We start from the raw sequence: 26,080 nt of genomic DNA, 5'->3' as shown, positions 1-26,080 counted from the left end.
TTTTAAAAAGTTGGAAAAGTACTTCATGGGCTCAGGGCTCAAAGTGCCCCTGGATTCAATCCTCAGTACTGCAAAAAAAAAAAAAAAAAAAAAAAAATGCTGATGACATAAGAGTATAAATAAATAAGTGAAGACTCTATTTGTAAGTCCTCATGAGATACATGACCCTAGGTTTTGAGGTCTAAAGAACTGAATTCAAAAGTCAACCATTCTTTCTAGGATTTCCCAACCTTCTGTTCTGTAATAAATCAAAATTCCTCCATGCCTCAATCATTCCTCCACAAATGGTTATAATTGCAGCTTTCTCAGGATTGTAGAGAAATGCAATCTAAATACATAGCAATAAGGTGTTAAGCAAAGGTAGCTGCTGCTGTTGGTTCATACAGAGACCTTCCTGACTCTGAAAAGCTGTTCAATATGGTCATTAATTTGGATAGTGATTTCTGTCTAGAATTCAACTTCAGTCAGAGCTAATAGTTCTACTATTCTTCAAAGGGTTTTAGAATTTGGACCAGGAACCCCTGGTTTTTTCTTGTTAGGACTCATTGTGCAGGCACAAGTTTCTATGTAATGAACCCCAAAACAGTTACACTGAGTCAAATGCCTGGCACACATTTTTATTTCTTTTTTTGTAGAGAGCCCCAGGGGTTTCCTGGAAAATGAGTACAGTCTGCCTCTCAGGCATCTCTGAGCTTTCTAGATTGTATGCCTTCCTTCTCCCTTCCCTGAGCAGCCCTTCACTCAATAGCCCCCAAAGTGTGCCTTTGCAGATAAGCTCTGGAACATTGAAGTTGGTATAGGTAAAAAGAGTTCAAACGCTGCAGATACACAATCAGGTCAAAATGGCAGATATGCTGCCCAAGTTTGCAACCCTGAGGATGACGCTATGAGTGGAATAAGGCTGACAACTCAGACTCAATTTATAGTTCAGAACATTTCCATGAGAACTTCTCAGGTGACAGGGCACTTCTGTTGCCTTTTTTTCTTCCCCAGAAAATTTGCCACTCAGAACACATGGGGAGGGATTACCTGGCCCCCCAAGGGACTTCCCTGCCAACCCCCAGCCTGCACAACAGTGCATGCCTGTAATTCCAGCAACTAGGGAGGCTGAGGCAGGAGAATCGCAAGTTAGAGAGCAGTCTTAGCAATTTAGTGAGGCCCTAAACAACTTAGTGAGACCCTGTCTCAAAATAAGGAATAAAAAGGGTTCAGAATGTAGGTCAGTGGTAAAGCACCCTTGGGCTCAACCCCCAGTAACCCCTCCCCCCAAAAAGCAACACCTAGGATGAGCCTAGGTTCCACACCTGGGGTGCAGGACCCTGCAACCCTGGACAGAGCTGACTGATAGGGCTGCAGACACCTAATCCGGGCAGGCAAACCAGGATTCTCTCTCCTGGGAATTTGAAACCTGAACAGAGAGTCTCTGAGTCAGCCAAGCTTGCAGCAGTGTCACATGAGCCACAGTGTTTTAGAAAAGAAGGTCCCAGGCTGCCCTCATTCCTGCCTGTCTGCTGCTGCTTGTTACCTGTTCCCACAGTGTCCTTTGAGCCACTCCAGCCTCCTCCCAGTTGTATTAGGTGGTCAGAGTTGCTTTGGGGGGATTCAAACAGAAAACTAAACCAGCCAGATGAGAAGGCCATTATGAACATTATAACATCTGAGGAAGAGAAGTGTGGTGTAGTGGAAGGGCCACAAACTTTTTTTTTTTTTAAACTCTCTCCATACTCAAAAGTAGCTTTGAATATTGCTTTTCAATTGGTCAGCTGTATAAATTTAGGCAAGCCACCCTTCCTGAGCCTTAATTTCCTCAGCTATAAAAACGGGGATCACTTAACCTTGTAAAGTTGGTTCTTCAGTTAGTCAACTGACATCTCTTGTGGTCAGTGTGGCTATTTTTGCTTATTTCCTAGTCTACTGGCTGTGTGACAGACCTCTGGATGTTGATGAAGTTAGGGTTCTTTAAATATCACTACATTTGAACATTTTATTAAACCAAGGATCCTCTTTTCTCCATTTTCTCTAAGAATCAATGTTTTAATATTTCCCTATTTAAAAGGGTTTTTGTTTAGGGCCGGGGTTGTGGCTCAGCAGTAGAGCGCTTGCCTAACATGTGTGAGGCACTGGGTTTGATTCTCAGCACTGCATATAAATAAATAAAATAAAGGTCCATCAACAACAACAAAAAATAAAAATAAAAAGGTTTTGTTTAGTTGATTTAAAATTCCACTCCACAGAAAGGTTAAGGATAACAACTGCACATTCAGGATTTTGTTTTGTTTTTTTGGACCAGGGATTGAACTCATGGGTGTTTAACCACAGAGCCACATCCCCAGCCCTTTTTTATATTTTATTTAGAAACAGGGACTTATGGAGTTATTTAGCGCCTCATTAAGTTGATGAGGCTGGATTTGAATTTCCAATCCTCCTGCCTCAGCTTCCTGAGTGGCTGCTTTTTTTTTTTAATTGTGAAGAAATACACAGGACATAAAATTTGCATCTTAACTATTCTTGTCCCTCTCTCCTCTTCTCTCTCCCTTTTTTTCTTTTCTTTTCTTTTTTTGGCAATGTTAGAGGATCAAATCGAGGTCTTCACATATGATGACCAAATGCTGTGTCCCTGAGCTACACCCTCAGCCTCTTAACCATTTTTAAGTATATACTTCAGTGCCATTAGTACATCCTTGTTTGAAGGTGATTCCAAATACTGAATTGCATTTTAAGCGTTATGAAAACTTACCATGCTAATAAAAAAAAAAAACAAAAAAACTTTTTTTCCATTGAGCTACAACCCCAGCCCTATTTATTTATTTATTTACTTACTTATTTTTGGTACCAGGGAATGAACTCAGGGGCACTTAACCACTGAGCCACATCCCCAGCCATTTTTATATTTTATTTAGAGACAGGGTCTCCCTAAGTTGCTGAGGATCTCACTAAATGTCTGAGGCTGGCCTCAAATTTGTAATTCTCCTCCCTCAGTCTTCTGGAATACCTGGGATTACAGGCATGCTGGACTGTGCCCAGCTAATAAAAAAAACTTTCAAACTCTTTGTCAGATTACCTGTCTATTTTTCTGGTTTAGAAAATACAGTAGTTGTTAGCATGCACTGAGTCAAGTTCTTTCTTTTTTGCAGTAATGGGGGTTGAGCCCAGGAGCCTTTCACATGCTAGGCAAGCTTTATACCTACATCCACAGCATAAAGTAGGTCAAGTTCTAAGCAATTTTATGTTCTACCCTGGAGAAAAGTTCTCACAAGTTAGTGTGGGGAGGGAGTTTAGGAATTGTCCAGTCCAAGGCCTTAATTTTCATAGTACCCAGTTAGTTGGTCATTGAAGCATCAAACCTATATTGAGCCTGTGTGCCAGGAGCTGGATGGGAACTGAAGGAAGGACACAGAAGTGGCGGAGCCACTGTCCTTTCCACTGGAGCTCAGGGCTGTCCACAGAAAAACATGAACAAAAAGGGCTAAGTAGGCTGGAGAGCAGGATACAGATAGTTGTAGTTTATTCATGAGATTTTTTTTAAAAGCCTGGGGCTGGGGATGTGGTTCAAGCAGTAGCAAGCTCGCCTGGCATGCGTGCGGCCCAGGTTGGATCCTCAGCACCACAAACAAAGATGTTGTGTCCGCCGAGAACTAAAAAATAAATATTAAAAATTCTCTCTCTCTGGGCTGGGGATGTGGCTCAAGCGGTAGCATGCATGCGGCCCGGGTTCGATCCTCAGCACCACCTACAAATGATGTTGTTGTTGTGTCCGCAAAAAAAACTAAAAAAAAAAAAAAAAAAATCTCTCTCTCCTTAAAAAAAAAAAAAAATTATAAAAAAGCCTGGGACCAGATTTTGAAGGGCTTCAAATGCAAAAGAGAAGAGCTTCAACTTTTTTTGGGGGGAGTGGGGTAGGATTGGATGGGGGGGTGCTCCTACCATTGAGCTACATCCTCAGCCTTATTATTATTTTTTTTTTATTTCGAGACAGGGTCTTGCCTAATTGACCTGGATGGCCTCAAGCTCGCTGTGATCCTCCCATCTCAGTCTCCTGAATAGCTGAGATTTCATTTGTGTGCCACAGCGCCTGGCTTAGACTTGCCTTTTTTCCCACTATAGGTATCCCATGGAGGCAGTGGGGTGGGAGTGGGGATGGCGTCAGATGTGCATTTTAGGGCCAGTGTGGGCAGCAATGCAGATAGTGGGCTGGAGGGCTGCAAAACGGAGCTTGGAGGGAGGCCTCTTTGTCCTCAGCAGCTTGAAATCAATAAATATCTTTTTAATCACACAGTGATGGAGGCAGGTCCCTTCCCTGGTCCTGGGTGTTTTCTAAACAATTGCCACAGGATGGATTTTCAAAACTTTGCAGTGATATTTCCTTCCAAAGAAGATTCCCTCCCATCCCATCCTTGTTCTTCCTTCATCCCATGGCCATTTCCTGAGGCCTCCCTGGGGGAAGGTCCCTCCTAGAAAATATAGAATGAAACTTGCTAGAAAAATGTGAAACATTCCCCCAAACCACCTCCACACCCATGGGAGCCTTTGCAAAGCTATACTTGTGCCTTCCAGATAAACAGATCAAAATTTCTCCACGATCTGATTCCCCAGGCTGGTTTACAGGAGCAGGGGTGGGAGTGGGGAGGAGGGATAGGGTGAAGTACTGAGAGGCCACAGATGGAAATTTCTGTTCCAAAGGTGAAGTCTCTGTCTCAGCTGGCAGCTCCTGATCTGCACTAGCAGTCCTGCCCTCTGGCTATAGGATCGGACACAAAATCTAGGGCAGAGTCTGACCTTGATCTAGTATCCTGGAATGTCCAAGCTGGAAGGATCCTTGTGAGGCCAACCCACCCATTTCACAAATGGGGAAGTTGAGCCCCTAGCAGTGGCAGACCAGCCTGGACATCATGCCCCTTTCCACAATTTCTTGCTGCTTTCATCCAGTGGTCATGTGTATGTGTGTACAGATTTAAAAATAAGTACAAGGCCCAATGTGGTCGCTCATGTCTGTAATCTCAGTGGCTCAGGAGGCTGAGGCAGGAGGATTGTGAATTCAAAGCTAGCCTCATTAATTTAGCAAGGTCCGAAGCAACTGAGCAAGACCCTGTCTCTAAATAAAATACCAAAAAAAAGTCTGGGGTTGTGGCTCAGTGGTAGAGCACTTGCCTAGCATAGGTAAGGCACTGGTTCAATTCTCAGCACTCCATATAAATAAAATAAAGGTTCATTAACAACTTTAAAAAAAAATACAATAAAGGTTTGGGGATGTGGCTCAGTGGTTGAGTGCCCCTGGGTTCAAGCTCCAGTACCCCCCCCCCAAAAAAAAAAAGTATAACTCCAGGAAAAAATAAGATGGAACAGAATCCCCCCCAAAGCAGCTGAATTTTTAAAAAGATGCTCATTCAGAAAGAGTCTAAGTCAAAATGCTGTTTCTTAAAGAAGCACTACGGTCCTTTGCAGTGAGCTCTGTTTGCTCTAGCAACACTGTCCTTAATTTGAGGCATCAGACCAGCCTGACATGGTTATGATGGGGTGGGCAGTATAGATTGGAAGAGCAAAAGAGAGAGCTGGGGTTGGGCGACCAATTACCTTTTTACTCCAAGTGGTTTTCAACCAAGGCTATTCATGAGGATCCCCTGGGAAGATGTTAGAAATCCCAAAGCCCTGGTCCTAAACCACAGATATATGGGAATCTTTAGGGATGAGGCCCATGCATCAGGATTTTTCAAAACTCCCCAGATGATTACATCTGGATAGACAAGATGGAGAATGAGAGCTCTCTCACTTTTATTTTAACTCGGGATTGAACCCAGAATGTCTAATCACTGATCTATGTCCCCAGCACTTTTTATTTTGAGACAGGTTCTGGCTAAGTTGCTCAAGGCCTTGCTAAATTGTTGAGGCTGGCCTCAAACTTGCAACCCTCCTGCCTCAGCCTCCTGAGCCACTGGGGTTGCCACTGGGATTACAGATGTGTGCCACTGCAGCCAGCTTGCTGCAGTGGCGCACATCTGCAATCCCAGTGGGTTAAAAAAATACTCAGTCAGGTTAAAAAAAATACTAAAAATACTAAAAGGTCTAAGTGTTCCTGAAGGTAGGTTTTGTTTGTTGTTTGACTGGGACCTGTGTGAATTTTTGTTTCATTTCTCCCTGAGGGTAGTGGGTTTTTAACTTGGGTGTCCTCTGCTGTGTGACAGCTCCATAGGTGAGCAGCTTATGTTTTGTCAGAACATGTGTCTAGGGTGTGCCCCAAATAGTCCCTAAGGTCTTTGTCACTAGGAAGGCATTTTGGCTTCATAGTTAATAATGGGGGTTCTGGAAGAGGCAGATTAGCTTTCTGACTTAGGGCAAGTTACTAAATCAGTGCAAAGTTCCTAGCAAGTAGTTAACCTTATAAAAACCAGTGCCATTATTATTATAAATGGCTTTTGTGCCTTCATGCTTCCTTGGGCAAAGTAAGTGTCCAATAAAAATTCAGTGGTTAATGAAGTTAATGCAGCATTAGCCAACAAAATTTAATGGACGCCACATATGTAATTTCATATCTTCTAGAAACCATATATAAAAAGTCTAATGAAGTGTCTGGTGGCATAGCTTAGTGGTAAAGTGCTTGCCTAGCCATCCCCTAACACTGCCAAAAAAAAAAAAACAAACAGGTGAAATCAATTTAAACAACACAGTTAACTTAATGCAAATATTATTCCAACACGTAGTTAGTATTAAAGTTGTTAATAAATTATTAGTGATCTATTTTACACTGTCCACTAAGTCTTGGAATTCAATATATATTTTACATCTTAGTTTAAAGGATCACAGTTCAAGTCTTTGACAGCTCCACGTGGCAAGTGGCTACTGTGCTGGACACTGCAGGTTTCCTTCATGCCTCAAATCTGCAGGCTGTAAGTTCCCATCACACCTGCTCTTTGGGGCTGGTCCTGTCTCCCCCCCACCAGGACCCCTTCTCACAGTAGCACCTAAGCTCCCCAGGCCTTCTCTTGTTCCAGCTTGAGCTGTTTTGAAAAGGCCACATTTTTAGCTTGCTATCTTGCATCCCCATTCTTGTGCAAAGAGACCCAGGCCTTTGCAAGATTGTTTGCTCACGATGGGAAATTTCTGACAGTAAGAGGAAAGTCCTATTTACTATCTTAATATTTACAAAAGTATTTATTAGATTGGCCCCAAAGGCAGTCTGCCCTCTAGTTAGTAAAAAGAAAAAGAAAAAAAAAAAAAAAGCAGCCTGTTCAGGGGCAGGATGGGAAGTTTGCAGGAATCTCTGCACCTTCCACTCTTCCCACCCAGGCCCCGCCCTGCTGGGGGTGGTAGCCCTGTGGCCTTCAGCAGCCAAGCAGCATGAGTCATCCTGGTCACTTGTTAAACCTTCGCTCTAGACTCAGAGCCGCTTTTGTTTTTCAGTTGAATAGGCAGCCCTGAAAACACACACACACACACACACACACACACTCACACACACACACAAACACACACACAAACACACACACACGCACTCACTATTGTTTGTGGTAATTACTATCATATTCCTGAATCAGACCCTCTGCCTCCCCAGTGGCTCATGGCCTCTTTCTCAGGGAAGCTCTCCTATATTTTAACTTAGGGAAGGAGGTTGGGGAAAAATTCAGATCCTAACTGAAGGGCAGAACCAGGCAGAAATTCATCCTCCTATGCTATACCTGCAGGGACCCCCTGCTCTGGTGAGGGGAGCAGAGCCTCTCTTAGTCCTTCCCCTCCCTAGGTTTAGGGACTCAGCCTCCACATGCTCTAATTCACTTTATTATTTATTTATTTTTGCTACTGGGGATTGAACTCAGGGAGCACTTAATCACTGAGCCACATCCTCAACCCTTTTTTTAATTTTGAGTCAGGGTCTCACTAAGTTGCTTAGGTCCTTGCTAAGTTGCTGAGGCTGGCTTTGCACTCCTCCTGCCTCAGCCTCCCAAGCCTCTGGTATTGCAGGCGTGCACCACGAAGCCCCGCTCTCATTTACTTTTTACCCCAGAGGGTCCCAGCCATGGCTGCACATTTGAATCCACCTGGAAGCTCTCTGTGCCTCTGCTGAAATTCTATTCCATCACATCTATCAAGGCCCAGGCCGGTCCTGAGCAGGCTTTCTGCCCCACTCCTCGGAATCCTCTTCAGAAGATACTTCTTCTCCCATGACAGGGAGAATTTTGATGCCTTTGCTTGGGCCAGGTGTAGCTGTGACTTCCCAGCTTAGCTGGGACCTGAAGGCTGACAGCCACAGTCCTCAGCCCAAGAACAGTGATTTGAGCACCTCCCCTGCTCCTAGCACAAGGCTCCTTTGCCACTAGGGTGGGGGTGGGGGAGAGTTTAGAGGTGGGATCCCCTTTACTGCAGAGGCACTAATCCTTCAGGCCACTTCAGAGAGAGCTAAAAAGGCCTCCACTGTGGAGGCCATCCCTTCCACAACCTCCCTGATGCTTTCCCTCCTTTTTAAAATTTCATTTTATTATTATTATTATTTTTGTTGTTGTTATTGGAAATCGAATCCAGGGGTGCTGTACCACTGATCTACATCCAGCCCTTTTTATTTTTTATATTGAGACAAGACCTCATAAGTTGCCTAGGCTGGTCTTGAACTTGTAATACTCCCACCTCTGACTCCCAAATCTTTGGGGTTCCAGGGGTGCACCCCCTTGACTCTACACTTCTCTTTTCTAAGCCTTTAGCTTGTTTTTCCTTTTCAGGGCAACACCCTCTTGTTGCCGCCACCTAAAAAATCCCAGTCCTTTCCCCCTTCGTCATAGTTCCTCATCTCTTGCCTTCTCTTTCCTGCTAAGCTCCTTGAAGGAGCAGCCCTGAAGGGAGTCTATTTTCTCCCCTCTCCTCAACCCACTGCAGGTGACTTTGACCCCATTACAACAGAGACACCCTGACACTCACTAAGGTCACCAATGTCCTCCTAGCTAGTTGTGCTGTTTTCAATCTTGGTCTTTTGACAATGCCCATCACTTCCTCTCCCTGAAATCCACCTTTGGTCTCCGGTGAATCCTCTACCGATTTCCACTCATCACTGTCATGGTGTCTTCCACATTTCCTCTCCTTGGCTTAGCCTTGAGGCTGGTATTCTCCAGTTCTTTCTTTGACCTTCTCTCCAGTGTGAATTTACCTATTCCAAGGCCTTGGCTATACTACCTGTTATCACTGGGGTGTCCAGTTGGGGTCTAGGTCCTTGATGTCTCAAAGTATTGAGCAAGACACGCAGAAATAACAGGCAAACTACAGATTTATTGACGGTAAGGTAGCCTGCTGTAAGATAGAGTGAGCTGATAGAGAGAGAGGCTCAAGGCCCCAGTGTTTGGAAATTAATGTTTTATGTGCTGAGCTGGGAGGCGTTCTCTTTCCTATATGGACCAGATTGGAGACCTTACCCCATTTGCTCCCATTGGCTACCTTATAATTACAATATGTCCAATCCTCCCCCCATTGGTTACTTCAGGAAACCTAATTAGAATACTGCCCACTGTGTCCCCATTTTAAAATAATTGTCCCCATTATTTTAAAATATTGAACCTGTAGCAGGAGTTGTCATGGTGATAAATCCTGGACTCATCATAAACAGGGACATGACTCATCTCCCTGTCTTGTCCTCCAGAACCATCCTTTTTTTTTTTTTTTTTGTACCAGGGATTGAACCCAGGAACAATCAACCACTGAGCCACATCCCTGGGCCTTTGTATTTTATTTAGAGACAGGGTCTTGCTGAGTTGCTTAGGGCCTCGCTAAGTTGCTGAGGCTGGCTTTGAACTCACAATCCTCCTGCCTCAGCCTCCTGAGCTGCTGGGATTACAGGTGGGTGCCACCGTGCCCAACCAGCAGCATCTTTCTTCTACCCTGTCTTTACCATCTTAGCATCCCTGAACTCCTAACACCTATATAATGTTAACTCCCAAATCTTTGTCTCTAGTATAGATTTCTTACATGTCCAGTTATCTACTGGACATCTCCATACTAATATCCCTCTGAACATTTCCAAACTGACATCCATTATTTTGTTTTTTTCCTGCCTCTGCCCCTGCTGCAATACTGGGGATGGAACCCTGGGCCTTGCTAGGCAAGCTTTCTACCACAGAGCTACATCCCTAGCCAATTTTAAAATTTTATTTTGAGACAGTGTTACTGAAAGCTCAGTCCTTGTCCCCACTTCCAATCCAATAATGAGGACACAGTTTTAAGAAAAAGGAAATAAAAAGAAGCTTCTTTGCTAGCAGAGGAGAAACTCACAGGACTACTGTCCCAAAGGCTGTGATTCTGTACTTCGGGGGAAATGGGGTTTTTTAAAATGGTGATTCAAAGGCCACTCTCTACCCATTCTCTGTGGGCATTGTAGGTCACTTGTTAATTTGGGAGATAGTCCTTTCTGAGATCTTCGGGTGCCATCCCCGAAGTCTATATTACTTCATTTCTGTGGTGGGTGTGTGTTCAAGGACAGATAACTCTGCCTAGGATGGGGAAGAAAGGTAATCCTGTTTCCCCTGAGATTAGGAAGGGGGAGGGATAAAGGAAGAGAAAGAAACAGTTCCTTTTAAAAATAAATCACAGAGGCAGGGCAACAAGAGCTACATTTAAAGCATAAAGTGGACCACTGTTACAACAGGGCCTCACTAAATTGCCCAAACTGGCCTCTAACTTTCAATCCTCCTGTTTTAGCCTCCTGAGTAGCTGTAGTCATAGGATTATGCCACCATGCCTGTCATGGAACCCATTGTTTTCTTTCTTCTTCTTTTTTTTTTTTGTGGGGCGTGGCCTCAGATACTGGCGATTGAACCAAGCCGTGCTCTACCCCTGAGTTACACTCTCAGTCCTTTTGATTTTTCATTTTGAGACAGGTTACTTAGGGCTTCACTAAATTTCTGAGGCTGGCCTCAAACTTGCAATCCTCCTGTCTCAGTCTCCCAAATTGCTGGGACTACAGGCATGTACCACCAGATCCAGCCCATTATTTTTTTCCTATCACATTTCTTTCTCCTTGGCTGGGCATAGTAGAGCATCTGTAATCCCAGCTACCTAGGAGGCTAAGGCCCAAGGATCCCAAGTATGAAGCCAGCCTCAGCAAGTCAGCAGGACCCTGTCTCAAAAAAACAATAAAAAGGGTCAGGGATATAACTCAGTGGCAAAGCACCCCTGAGATCAATTCCCAGTATCCCCATCCCCCCAAAAAATATTATATTGAAAAAATCCCACTATAATGTCAACCATGACTATGAAATAAACTTAACCAGTAATTTAAGATTTATTACAATAAAACCATTTAGAGACATAAAGGGAGCCTTTTAAAAAATGAAAGAAATACTGTGTACCTAGATTTGAAAATCTAACAAGAATTTCAAATTTTAATTTATTTATTTTGGAGACATTTTGATGAAACACATTTAGTTGAAAGTTTATTTTTATTTTTATTTTTTTTTAAATATTTATTTATTTTAGTTTTCGGCAGGCACAACATCTTTGTTTGTATGTGGTGCTGAGGATCGAACCCGGGCCGCACGCATGCCAGGCGAGCGCGTTACCTACCGCTTGAGCCACATCCCCAGCCCAAGTTGAAAGTTTAAAATGAGAGAAAATAGTTTTAAAAAGTGCTGGGCACAGTGGCGCATGCCTGTAATCCCATCGGCTTGGGAGGCTGAGGCAGGAGGATGGTGAGTTCAAAGCCAGCCTCAGCAAAAGCTAAGCAACTCAGAAAGACCCTGTCTCTAAATAAAAATAGGGCTGGGGATGTGGCTCAGTGGTCTAGTGCCCCTGAATTCAATCTCTGCCCATCATTCCCCCCACAAAAAAAATGTAAAAAACGTTTTAAAAAGTATAAGGCCTGTCCCTCCAGTTATCACCACTTAGCATGTAGGAGAGATAACCAAACAGTATGGAGCTGGCACAAGATGGCAGGTGTATAAATAGAACAGACAGGCAGATATCGAATAAAAAAGTATTGTTTAATAGACCCATCACACATCAATAGGAAAAGGCATGGGTTGGCCTAGGGAGTGACAAAAGGCTTTCTTTTGATGCCAAATCTCACAGGAAGGAGGTAGCCGCCTGAAGTTCTAGGAGGGCTATTCTAGGTTTAGCCAGGAATTCTGCACTTGATTAGAAATATCTTCCAGAGGCCCTGGAGGGGGACACTGACTTCATTGGGGCCACCTAATTTGACATTCATGAATTATTCATGAAAACCACTGGGATGACTAGCCAGCAAGTTTTGGTGGGGGGATCATTAGCTCTTCTCATCATATGTCCACAAATATGGATGGATTATATTTAATATTAAATAAACAGAAACATACAATACTAGGGGGGAAAAAAGAGGAAATTTAAAAAAACAAAATAGCAAGTATTGTGGTTAGGGAAGGACTTCCCAAGTTTCACATTCAAGACAGAAACCATAGTTAAAGATTGACAGATTAGCTACTTAATCATTAGAAACTTCTGCAAAGCACAAGTTAAAAGGAAACGGACAAATGAAGAAAAAAAATGCAGGATATATGATGGAGGGGTAATATTTTTAACATTCAATAAGTTCCTCAATTAGTGAGAACATTATCAACACCCTGACAGAAAAAAGGTTAAGAAAGGTGAGAAGCAGGCAATTCACTGAGGGTGAAATGGGAACCACTGAGAAATATGGAATGTCTGTGTGTGTGTGTGTATTTTTTTTCCCCTTTGCCAGTAATCTAAGGAATTAATATTAAAACAATGCCATGCCTCTTTTCTTTTCTTTACCTGCCAGATTACCCAAAAAAATTCTCCAGTGTGGCTAAGAATGTGGGAAAAAAGTTTGAAATGGAGAAAAGCTCAGTTAATGGGGCATGCTACCTTAGACACAAAATACACTTTGTAACCTTTTTTTTTTTTTTTTTTTTTTTGAGAGCAGTCAAGAAGTGGATGGTAAGTGGATGGTGGGCTGGGGTTGTGGCTCAGAGGTAGAGCGTTTGCCTAGCATGTGTGAGGCACTGGGTTCGATCCTCAGCACACATACAAATAAAATAAAGATATAGTGTACACTTATAACTAAACAACTAATAAATATTAAAAAAAAAAGAAGTGGATGTTGGCATTTACTAGGGACATCTGCAAAAAGTTGTGAAAGGAGATCTCTGTCGCTAAAGCCACAATTCTGTAAGTTTGTGGTTAGCAAGAATATCCTGTAAGACTGGTTAAATTCTAGTTTCTGTTTCTTATTCTAAAAGGTCTCATTTTAAGATATAGGTCATGAGGCTTAGGCTATTTCCCTGAATAAAACTTTCAGTTTTTGTTTTGTATTTTCAATCCCTGGGGATTGAACCCAGGGCCTCTCATGTACTAGGGAAGCACTCTTCCACTGAGCTTCAACCCCAGTATTTCTTAAAATTTTTGTTTTGAGACAGGGTCTCCATAAATTGCTCACACTGGCGTTGGCTTTTCATTCATTGGAGTAGCTTGAATTACAGCTGTGTGCTGCTGGTCAGGCTTTAAATTCTTAAATATCCAAATCATCTTGCTACAATTGTAGGTATCAACTGGCTGCATCTCAGGGTACAGTGAGACAGCCCCCTGCTGGGCACCACTGTGTTGGCCTGAGGCCAGGAGGCCCACCCAGCTGGGCCACCTCAGACTTTGTGAGAAACTGGAGACCCACTGGTCTCCAGCCTTGAATCAGGTGAGACCCACCTTATGACACAAGTGCTAACTTACAATAAACCCCCACCTGTTCTGGGTGAGCTGGAGTTTTATCTCCAAGGTCATTTGGTGGGAGGTATCTATGATGGTGTCATCAAAGATCATCTTCATTGTGGTGCAAATATGGTTTCACTTTCACTGTGTCTTACCCAAATAATCAGCAGAATTAAAATGGGAGGTTTCACTAATAAATTAAAAATGCAGATCAGGAATCTCTTGATACCTTTTTAGGCCAAACTGGCACATTTACACACTGCTGGAAGGAAAGTAAATTGGAGGACAATTTATTTGATTTTGGTTAAGACATAGAAAAGGATGATGTCATTAAAAATGGTGATAGATTTGCCTTTTTAAAAAATAATAATTTTAAGCCAGGCATGGTGGTACACATCTGTAATCCCAGGGACATAGGAGGGTGAGGCAAGAGGATCACAAATTTGAAACCAACCTTGGCAATTTATGGAGGCCCTGTCTCAACAACAATAATAACAAAAACTGAGCTTGGTGGCACACACCTATAATCCAGTGCCTTGAGAGGCTGAGGTAGGAGGATCACAAGTTCAAAGCTAGCCTCAGCAATTTAGCAAGTGCTTAAACAACTTAAAGAGACCCTGTCTCAAAATAAAAAGAACTGGGGGTGGGGGTGTTGTAGCTTAGAGGTAGAGCACCTGACTACCATATGTGAGACACTGACTTCAATTCTCAGTACCATATAAAAATAAATAAAATTAAAGTATTGTGTCCATCTACAACTAAAAAAAAGGTGTGGGGGGGTATGGTAAAGTGCCCCTGGGTTCAATCCCCAGTATAAAAATAATTAAAAACTTTTTGCACATCAAAATTATTTTCAGGGTCTAGCTTGGTAGACACTTGCCTAGCATGCTCAATCCTCAGCATCTCTCTCTCTCTCTCTCTCTCTCTCTCTCTCTCTCTCTCACACACACACACACACACACACACACACACACACGGTTTTACAATCAGTAAGGTAAAGATGTCCAACTCCAGGAAGAAAATATGTAAAGGATATAAACAGGATATAAACTCATAAAAGAAAACACATAAATGTGAAACTCATGAAAAAAGTTTCAATATAGTTAGAAATTAGAGAAGCCAAGTTAAAATCAGGAGAAATCCTGGTTTTTGCTTAACAAAGTAGTAAAGTTTAAAAAAATGTGATGCCTGGTGTTGGTGAAGATGTAGAAAAAAGGGCCCAATGGTGAGTATACTTTGGTAAAATTTTCTGTAAAGCAGCACTTCTCAGAGTGGCCAGGAGCCCTGGGGCTCCCTGAGATACTTTCAGGGTCAAAGAGGTCAAAGCTCTTTTCACAAGAATGCTAAGATTGTTTTTCCTTTTTCATTCTCACTTGTTCCTTTGTACAGAGTGCAGTGTTCCAGTGGCTGCATGATTTGTGATACCACAACAGACTGATGCAGAAACAGATATGAGGCGCCAGTGTATTCTACTGCCAGACATTAAAGAGAGTGGCCAAAGCCACGTGCAGTGGCACACATCTGTTATCCCAAGGACTCTGGAGTCTGAGGCAGGAGGATTGAGAGTTCAAAGCCAGCCTCAGCAGTTTATCCAGGTCCTAAGCAACTCAGTGAGATCCTATCTCTAAATAAAAAGGACTGGGGATGTGGCTCAATGGTTAAGCACCCTTGGATTCAGTCCCCATTACCAAAAAAAAAAAAAAAAAAGCCAAAATGTCAAACAATAACCCTTTCTCACTAAATGTTTTTTTCTTATGGAAAATATTATTTTCAATAAATATATATCAGTTACTCCAGGTACGGTGGCAAATGCCTGTAATCCCCATGACTTGGGAAGCTGAGGCAGGAGGTTTGCAAATTCAAGGGCAGTCTCAGTAATTTAGTAAGACCTTCAAAATAGGGAGACCCTGTCTGAAAACAAAAACTAAAAAGGTCTGGAGATATAGCTCAGTGGTAAAGCATCCTGGGTTTAACACCCAGTACCAGCACCAAAACCAAAACAAAACAAAAGCTTATGTTAGCATTTAATGGGTTTCCTATAATTTTTTAAAAAATGAAACTGGCAACAGTGACATATACCTGTAATCCCAGCAATTTGGGAGGCTGAGGCAGGAGGATTGAGAGTTCAAGCCCAGCCTGTACAACATAGCAAGACCCTGTCTCAAGATAAAAAGGGCGGGATGTGCTCAGCAGTAGAATGTCCCTGGGTTCAATTCCCAGACCTCAATTAAAACAAAAAAAGGACTGGAGATTTAGCACAGTGGTAGAGCCCTGGCTTAGCATGTGTCAGGCTATGGGTTTGATCCCCAGCACCATATACACAAAAAAAGGACTGATCTATGCTACAACATGGATGAACCTTAAAAATATTATGCTAAATGAAAGAAGTTAGAGTCAAAAGGCCACATACCATGTGATTCTATTTCATAAAATGTCCAGAATAAGCAAATGCATAGAGATAGAAGGTAGATTAGTGCTTGCCAAGGACTGAGGACTGGGGATTGGAGGTGAAGGAGGGAATGAATGATAATAGCTATGGGAGGATGAAAATGGCACAAATTAGTGGTTATGATTGATACCATTTTTGAATATACTAAAAAACCACAAAATTGTAAAATTTTTAAATGGCAAAGGGTCAGACCTGGTTGTGCCCACCTGTAATCCCAGCAACTCCTGAGGGTGAGGCAGGAGGATCACAAATTGAAAGCCAGCCTTAGCAATTTGGGGAGGCTCTAAGTAACCTAGCCAGACCCTGTTTCTGGGAATGTAGCTCAGTGGGTAAGACCTCCTGGGTTCAATCCCTGGTACCAAAAATAAACAAATAAATCGATAAAATTTTTTAAAAGTGGCGAATTTTGGGAATGGGAATGTAGTTTGTTCAGTAGTAGAGCATGGGATTAACATACAAGAGGCCCTGGTTCCATCCCCAGCACAAAAAAATTAGAAAGATATACAAGATGAAAAATAAAAAACATGGTGAATTATATTTATTTAGGTACTGGAGATTGAAGCCAGGGGTTCTTTGCCATTGTGGTACATCCTTAGCTCTATTTTTTTTTGAGATGGGTTCTTTCTCACTAAGTTGCTGAAGCTCTCCATAAATTGCTGAGGCTGTCTCAGCCTCCCAAGTCAGTGGGACTAGGGGTGTTTGCTACAGCAACCAGCTAGTTTTTATTTTTTTACAAAATTCTATTTTTTATTTATTTTATTTTCTTTATTTTGCATTACTGAGGATTAAACTCAGGGCTTCACACACACGCCAGACAAGTACTCTATCACTGGGTTATATCCCATCTGCAAATTGTGAATTTTATGGTATATAAATAGGTTGATTTGATAAAAAAAAATTGCATATAAGTTAGGGTGTAGAGTATGATTTCCTTTTTTAAATGATTTCCTTTTTTTAAAAAAAGTAGTACATACATGCATAAAACAAAGACTAGAAAATGTTAACAGCAACAGGATTGTCATATGAACTACATATTCACATATGTTTCATAAAAATGTTTTGCTTTCTTAATTGAAAAACTGGACAATAAAAATCATTAAATACAAACTAGGGGCTAGGGTTGTGGCTCAACCTAGAAGAGTGCTTGCCTTACAGCACCACATAAAAATAGATAAAGAAAATAAAGGTTTTGTGTCTACCTACAACTATTAAAAAAAAAAAAAAGACAAATTAAAACAAACCAGGCATGTTGGTGCACATCTGTAGATTCCCAATTATTGGGGAGGATGAGAGAGGAACATAATAGTCTACGTGATTTAGTGAGACTATGTCTCAAAACAAACAAACAAAAAAATAAACACTGGGAATGTAGCTCAATGCTTGCCTGGCACATGTGAGGTCCCAGGTTCCATCCCTAGTATGGGGTGAGGGTGGGGGACATCTACTGCATGGGACCTTGAACTCAGTGAATTAATTCATTTAAATGCTAGCAGTGGTGCTTTGTATATGGTAAGCATTTGATACATGTTAGTCATTACTGGAGGTGTTGCTTGGGGTGGGTTCAGGTTCCAGTTGAGGGAATGGTCACATCAGACCTAATTAAAGTCCTAACAGGAGTCAGTGGGAGAAAGCTCTTGTAAGAGTCCACTAAGCAAATTCAGAAAATGCTTTTGAACAGACGATGAACTAAAAAATGAAGGCATGCTGGGTGTGATGGCGCACGCCTGTAATCTCAGTGGCTCAGAAGCTGAAGCAGGAGGATCATGAGTGTAAAACCAACCTCAGCAACATAGGGAGGCCTAAACAACTCAGTGAGACCCTGTCTCTAAATAAAACATTAAAAGAGGCTGGGGCTGGGCCTTAGCAGGTAGCACACTTGCCTGGCATGTGTGAGGCACTGGGTTCGATTCTCAACACCACATATAAATGAATAAAATAAAGGTCTATCAACAACTAAAAAAAATTTATATATATATATATTTTAGAGAGAGAGAGAATTTTAATATTTATTTATTTTAATATTTATTTATTTAATATTTATTTATTTATTTAGTTTTCGGTGGACACAACATCTTTGTTTGTTTGTATGTGGTGCTGAGGATCGAACCCGGGCCGCACGCATGCCAGGCGAGCATGCTACCACTTGAGCCACATCCCCAGCCCCTAAAAAATATATTTAAAACATAATTTTAAAAAAGGGTCTGGGGATGTGGCTCAGTGGTTAAGTACCTCTGGTTTTAATCCCTGGCACCAAAAAAAAAAAAAAAAAAAAGAAAGAAAAAGAAAAAAAATGAAGACATAGTTTTCATCCATATCCACATGGAGGCAGGTTTAAGAAAGGGCACTGCATCTCACTGTGATCCAACTGCTCAGGGAGTAACCAATCCAGTATCATTCACCATCTGAGTGACTAATTGGGCAATGTGTTTGGTGCCACCGAAGTATCATTGTCTAGCTCCACATTAAGGCCTGCTCGGCCTGGCAGCAGATGCCTGGAGGCATAATTGGCCCTGGGAAAAAAAAGAGGGGTCTATAGTTACCTTATCCTTATATTGGAGTACACAAAGCCCAGGGGCCAATCAAGAAGCTAGGGCACAGGGGCAGGGGATGGAAGGAAAGAGGGCTAGGGTCTGCTTTTAGGAACCACCTTTTCATTTCTAACCTTCACTACCATGCCCCTTTTCTGCATCCCTTCTGTGACCTCCTCTCTTCCCCACAAAGCCTAAAGTGACAGGCATGACCAGGGATGTGAGAACAAATCTGAGTTCCTTCCTTTCTCCTTCCTCCTCAACCAAGCACCCATGAATAGCTGCTCAAAATGCCAAGCTAAGGCTTGTTGCTGCCAATTTTTTGTTAGTTTCTGCTTTTCTCTCTTGAGTATTTATAGAAGGCCAGCATGTCAGAAGTCAGAAGCAGGAATGGGTTCCACAAAGGCAGCATTATTTCCCAAGGCAGCCAGGGAGTTGTGGGTATTATCTTATCCAGTCTTCTTAGAGGGAGAACTGAGTCTCAGAAATGGGGAGCAACTTGTCCAAGATCATGCAGTGACTCCATGCCAGAACCTGGATTGGAACTCAGGTCTCCCAGTCCTCCAGGTGTGATTTTCCTGTAGAATGTTGATGCTCAAAAGGAGGAGCTCTGGGGATACACGCCTACAATTCCAGCAATTTAGGGAGGCCCTAAGCAATTTAGTGAGACCCTATTTCAAAATAAAAAATAAAAAGGGCTGAGAATATATAGCTCAGTGGTCAAGTCTCCAGTGCAAAAACAAAACAAAAACAAAAAAACAGGAGCCCAAGAACCCTAGACCTCTAGGCAGGTATGGAAGAGCCCAGCCAGGGTCAGGATGAAGGAACAGTTATGTCACCAGGCAAGGATACACAGACAAAATGACTTGGGGGGAATCGCAAGTTGTTGGGTGTGGAAGGCTGGTCAGTACTGCACTAGTGAGGTTGATGGGAAATAGAATCTTAGGGCAGTGTAAGTCTTGCTAAAAAGTTTAGATTTTCTTTTGTAGGCACACATGGAGAGTGGACATGAGACTTAATTTAAGTAGGAGAGTGATATAAGTCAGAGTTGAATTTTTTAGAAAGGCCCCTCCTGTGACCAGGCAAGGTGACCAGAAGACCTGGCAGTGGAAAGCTTCTCCTGCCACCACTGCTTATTCACAAGTCTGCTGGGTGCTGTCTCATCATCAGGTGGTGGCAGACCCAGGGATGTTGGATAGCATGTGGTGTACCACTTAGGGTCACCAAGAGTGGCTGGGGATGAGGTGGGTTCAACTCAAGCACCAAGCTCTTGGTGAACACTTGTTTAGTTTTTAGGTCATGGAGAATAAGTATGTGCTGGAAGGGTGAACCCAAGCATGGTGATTCATTGTCCCTTAAAGTGCTGGCCTAGTGGAGCATGTGCTGGTAATGTTCAAATGTGCCTGTGTGTGGGGATTGGGGACTAGAGGGAGATCAGCCTTCTAAACACATGATACAACTCCTGTGGCTACGACACAACAGGTGTTTGTCAACCTGTTCAGGCTCCTTTATTGTGGCAGTGGCTGTGGCCTCACAGCTGGTGGTAGGAATGGAGCTATAACAAACACAGCAACTGCAGAGGGGCCTTATGATTTCCAATCCTTAGTTCGGAAGAGAACCGGACATGCTCAAGCTGCCCCAAAGAAAAAGGACAAAGTATGTATGTGGGTGGGTTCTGAAATGAAAATCTCCTTAGGAAAGAGCACAAAATAAGTGAGTTAAATTTCAATAGTCCAACTGCCTAGGCCTAAATTGAAGACCCTCTTCTACCTACAGTTCTGTCTTATTTATACCTTTAACATTCTGCTTCCTCTGGGTTCCTTATTATCTGCCTTAAGTGAAGTTCTTTCCAAAAACAACGAAAGAATCTTTTCCCTGATGCTCTCTCCCTCAAGTTCTAGTTCTGTTTCTTTCCCTCCTTTGCATCAAGTGTTTGAGTGGTCCACATTCCTTGGAGACAGGAGGCCCTCTCCTGCTGCACTTCCCTCATTGCTCTTCTGAAATCCTACTCTCCAAGTGCACTCACTTCATTGAAATTTGTCTTCCTCAGTATTTCTTCATCTCTAAAATAACTGAGGCAAAGGGTAAAAAAACTATTGAAGTTTACATTTCTTTGTTACTGGAAATCAAACCTAGGGGTGTTATACCACTGACCTACATCACCAGGCTTTTTTTTGAGATAGGGCCTAAGTTGTTTAAGATCGATAAATTGTGAGGCTGGCTTTGAACTTATGATCCTCCTACCTCAGTCTCCTGAGCCACTGGGATTAAAGACATGGGCCAACACACCTAGCTTGAAATTTAGGTTTTTATTATTATTTTTTAAAATATTTTTACTAGTTATTAATGGACCTTTATTTGTTTATATGTGATGCTGAGAATTTAACCCAGTGCCTCACACATGATAGACAAGTGCTCTACCACTGAGCCACAACCCCAGCCCCAATATCATTATTTTATTTTTATGTGGTGCTGAGGATCGAACCCAGTGCCTCACGCATTAGGTTTTTATTGATTGATTAATTGAAGGGGATAGAACCCAAGGCCTCACACATGCTAGATAAGCACTCAATCTCTGAGCTACACCCCAGCCCCTTAATTTTTTTTTTATCTTAACTGCTAACATTTAAGATTTTGTGTTTTATCATATAATTCTTAGAATTCTGCTTGTATGTTTTACAAAGAAGCAGAATGATTAATGTATACATGTAATTTATGAATAAATATGTAATAAGGGTAAAGGCTTCTTGTTGGAGATGCAAAAAACAAAATGTTTGGGAACCACCACGAGTTTTTAGGATAAAGCTTGAACTCTTCATTATGACAGTCGGTACTGCACTAGTGAGGTTAAGAATTCAGCCTCATCTTCCTCCCTTTACCATTTATTCATGCTTAGACATCTTCCCAATGTATCACATCATCCTGTTTAAGTTCAAAGTATTTTACCCATGGTGGATGTTCAATCAGATCTGTTAACAACCTCTTTAGCATTACTATCACTTCATCAACCTTGAAACTTTCCTCCTTGGCTCCTCTCAAGGGTACTATCCTGGTTTTTCTCCTGCTGCTTCAACTATTCCTTCTGTCTTCCTAATTGGCTGCTTTTTCCATGTTTATTCTATTTTTTGTGTGTGAGGTTCTTGAGTGCTCTACCAATACTGAGCTACATTCCCAGCTCTACAAATATTTTTTGAGCCTCCACTCAGCACAGTGACAGGTGCAAGATACAGCAATGAAGAAGACAACTAGGTTCCTCACCCTCAGATGAGAAGGAAAAACTCAAGTCTCTAGCCCTTTTCCCTTATTCGTCTCACATAGCTCTGACTTCCTTTTTACTTTGCCTCCCATTTCTAGTTACTGTCAAATATTTCTGCTGGCATATGCTCCTATCACAATGCCTAGATTCATTGCTCCTCATTATATGTCTCTGGCCTCCACACCCAGTTTCTCTTGCTTTGATTGCTCCCCCCAAAACACCCAGAGGTGTTCTGAGGTACATCCCATCCCTTTTGAAACAAGGTCTAAGATGCCTAGTCTGGCTGAACTTGGGATCCTCCTGCCTCAGTCTCCGAGTAGCTGGGATTACAGGCTTATAGCACTGCTTCAATTGGACCCTCTGTGTGCCTATTGATACCACTTTCCAGTCTGAGTTAGAACCTGCTTGAGGTAGTTTTCTAACTGCTGTTCCTGCCCTTTGTCTCTTCAAGGTATAATTAATCACATGCCTTATTGTCCAAATTATTTTTTACAAATTATCGCCAGCTTTGTCCCAATAAAGGGCATGTATAGTGGGGAGGAGGGTTAGGAAAGGTTGAGCTCTAATTTTCCATGGGGTATTCAAATTACTTCGCCTAGCATGGTGTCTCTGGGTTTGAGTTCATTACCCACTTGCCCTGATTAGTGCTCATTGTTTCCAGAAGGTAATGAACAGGCTTCCAGGTCTTCACTATTCCCCATTCCCCCATGTGTCTTGGCCTCTCAGACCAGCTCCTCTAGCTCAACATTTAATACTAGTTTCTTACCTTTTAATTAGTTGTCATCTCTTCTCAGATATTCTAGAAAACTCCTACCTCCCAAAATAGGCCTTTTTTTTAAAACAAACAAACATGTTCTAGACTATATATATATATATATATATATATATATATATATATGTATGTACGTACTTGGAATTGAACTCATGGTCACTTAACCACATTCCCATCACTTTTTTCTGTATTATCGAGACAGGCCCTCACCAAGTTTCTGAGGCTGGCTTTGATCCTCCTGCCTCAGTCTCCTGAGCTGTTGGGATTACAGGCATGAGCCACTGCGCCTGCGCTAAACAACATCTTGCTTTCCCTCACATTCTTTTTACTTTCTTAAGCCTAGGAGCTGTATACTTTTAACATTTTCATTTTGTAAAGATTTAATTAATTTTCCCAAAGCCAGCAAGTGGCAGAATGAACTACGAAAGCAGGCTTAACTAATTTGAGCTCCTTTCAGCAACTGCCTGACCGGCCTCTACAGTGGATGTGAAGTATATGGCAATATTACCTCTAGGGACTCTCAAAACCAGGCCTACACCTCAGGAAAAGCATGTCCTATAGAGAAGCTTCAACAAATATTGTGGGTAATACTCCCCTTCCACAGGAATTTCTCTTTGCTAGTAGTGATTTCATATAGTGCCTAGGGTTTGCATTACCTACTTTGGTACCTAATTATCTTGTTGCCATTGCCTTGTTGATAATTTTTCTTTCATTAGGTCCATCCTAACCCCATTAGCTGATGTGGACATGGGACACATGGCCTTCACCACAGAATTCCCCCCATCTGCCAAAGAGAAAGTGATACTCAACTCAGACACTTTTGAGGTTTAAAAATGCATTTCTCTGGTTATTTGGGGTAGGATCCAGGAATTTGTATTAACACCCTGATCACCTTAAGGCTGTGATCAATGGGTACAAAATTCTTGCCAATAAGAATTTAAGAAATCTTGCCTCCTTTAGGCAGGATTACTTCCTGGTACAATGATTCTCTGAACATTGCACGCAGCTGAAAAACTGGGAACTGGGCCTCTTTTGTTTCTGGACACCTCACTTGACAGGTGTAACAACATCCTCAGACAGGCTTGCCACAGGTGCATGCAGGCCACGTGCAAGGTACAGTCTGCCTAGCTCTTCCTTTGACCCCCTTCCCCCAGCTGTCCAGCTGATAGACCCCTCTATCCCCACAACCACGACGCAGCTGTTGCCCTCCTCCCACCCATGCCCCTCCCCCAACCCTTCTCCACCCCCGGCTCCTCCCACCTCAGAATATTTTATTGTTCCTGGCTAAGTTTTTCATATGGGATGGGGGTAGAGGGGGCTGGTTAGATGGAGAGGATGCTCTCCATTCATCAGGTCCTACTGAATGGGCACTTTTTCCACCTCAGAAAACCTTATGTTTTCTATCAGGGAAATGGGCAGAGGCCACTCTCTGGAACTTAGTTGGAGGGATGTCATTCCGGAAAGAGCCCCTCCATCTCTGTAAATACCCAAAGCAGGCCCAGCCTGCTGTGCTCCTTTGTTGAGGCAGGGGGAATGGAATCTTACCGATAAGGTGAGAAGAGCGGGGCGGGCCCTCTGCCCTCCAAACACCTAATGCTAAAAGGGGAGAAAAAAAAGCACCAACAAAGAGTTTAAGATAGCAATTCCCAGCTTTTTCAAATATGAAGCATTTTTTAACCAATCCTTTTTAATTCTTAAATTCTTGACATTACAGAACTAAACTGAAATTTATTAACATTCCACTCTTACATTTCTTATCGACAAACAGAAATAAAATCCATGAGCCAAAAAACCCAAAACAAAACTAAAAACAGGGAAAAGCTTATAAAACTAAATATGGATTCCAGCATTAACAGCTGAACAGAGAATGTGATTTTTAAATTCTTAGCGGATGATAAAGTGTAGAAACTGAACACTTACAAATTATTTAAAACCTGGAATCACTGACCAGAAATTACACAGTTGGATCATGGGAAAACAGCAGAAGGGGGTTATGAGTGATCCTACACTGTTCTAGCTGCAACCCATGCCCTTCTCAGAGGAAAGCCTGGCATTGATTAGATATTGGGCCAGACTAATACTGGCAGCAGAGCCAGTGATAGTAACCTGCCTACCAGAAGAGCCTTCCACTGGGTTGGCAATTTTGATCTGGGCCCCGGACATCTGGCGGATCTCATTGATGTTGGCGCCTTGGCGCCCGATTATGCAGCCAATTAAGTTATTTGGAATGGTGAGTTCATGGGTGGTTTGAGTAGATGCATCCAAACTTGCCCAATAGCCTTTCACCTCTGGAGAGCTGGAGTCAATTCCGGCGAATCCGGTCCCGCCGTGCATCATGGCAAAGTGAGACTGTTGTCTTGCCACCTGGTTCAGCTTGGCCAGATCGAGCGGAGAAATGGTGTGTTGTCCTTGAATCGAGTAGGCATCTAGAGGTGGTCCCTCCAGGTCATGGGTGGCGTGAGGGTAGCCCGCAGCGTCGCTGCACCGATCTTGGCCGCCAGCGCAGATAACCGGAGAGCTGGCCGGCATGGGCTGGTACGGAATGGTCATGACTCTCCCTTGCGGAGACTGGGAGAGCGTCTCCAGCATGACCAGGCAGATCTGCTTGACACACTCGGTGACAGACTGCGGCACGCCAGCGATAGTGATTGCCCGCTCGGTGGAGTTGGGCAGCATATCCCCCGCCACCTGGACCTGGGCCCCGGTACTCTCGCGGATCTCTTTGATCTTACAGCCGCCTTTCCCAATCAGGGAGCCGCACTGGGTGGCCGGCACCACCAGCCTCAGGGTGACCGGGGGCCTGCTAGCCGCCGTGCTGTTGGTCATGGAGCTGTTGATATCTTCCTCCAGCTTGTCGATGATCATTGCGAAGGCCTTAAAGATGGCATTGGTGGGGCCGGTCAGAGTGATGATTCTCTCCGGACAATTCCCCTCCGAGATGTTGATCCGCGCGCCACTCTCCTCGCGGATCCTCTTAACCGACTCCCCTTTCTTCCCAATGATGCTTCCTACTTCCTTTCCGTGCATAAGAAGCCGAATGGTGAGAGTCACATTTAGTCCACTTTCAGTCACACCGGCATCCATGGCGAGCGGCGGGCGGCGTTCGGGGGAGTTGGGCTCGTTACGTGGTCAAGTCTTTGGTGGCTGGCGGGGGGAGGGGAGGTGTAGGCCCAAAACTGCCGGCGCGAGGCGAGCGAGGGCCGCGGGAGCGAGCAGGAGCGGGCGGGAGGCCGCGGCGTCGTCGCAGGGGCGGGCGGCGGCGGCGGAGGGGGCGAGCGGGGCCGGGAGCGGCGGGCGGGCGGGTGGGCGAGGGCGCGGCGGTGGCGACTCCGGCGGCAGCCTCGGCGGTCTGGGCGGGGCGGGAAGCCCGCTTTCAACCCCGCGTACCCTCTGACCCCGGAAGTGCTTGC

General features: G+C 43.3%; 1 protein-coding gene across 1 annotated transcript; it reads right to left on the bottom strand.

The window, feature by feature from the left end:
- Positions 1–24,300: 24,300 nt before the first annotated feature.
- Positions 24,301–25,979, bottom strand: Pcbp1 (poly(rC) binding protein 1). Its single transcript, XM_027934312.3, has one exon. It carries the CDS (start codon positions 25,752–25,754, stop codon positions 24,684–24,686), a length of 1,071 nt encoding a protein of 356 aa, XP_027790113.1. The 5' UTR covers positions 25,755–25,979; the 3' UTR covers positions 24,301–24,683.
- Between the last annotated feature and the right edge of the window lie 101 nt (positions 25,980–26,080).

This window comes from Marmota flaviventris, chromosome 14 (assembly GCF_047511675.1).
Source record: "Marmota flaviventris isolate mMarFla1 chromosome 14, mMarFla1.hap1, whole genome shotgun sequence".
Taxonomy (NCBI): domain Eukaryota; kingdom Metazoa; phylum Chordata; class Mammalia; order Rodentia; family Sciuridae; genus Marmota; species Marmota flaviventris.
The sequence above is the reverse complement of the archived record's forward strand: the minus strand, read 5'-3'. Positions and strand labels throughout refer to the sequence as shown.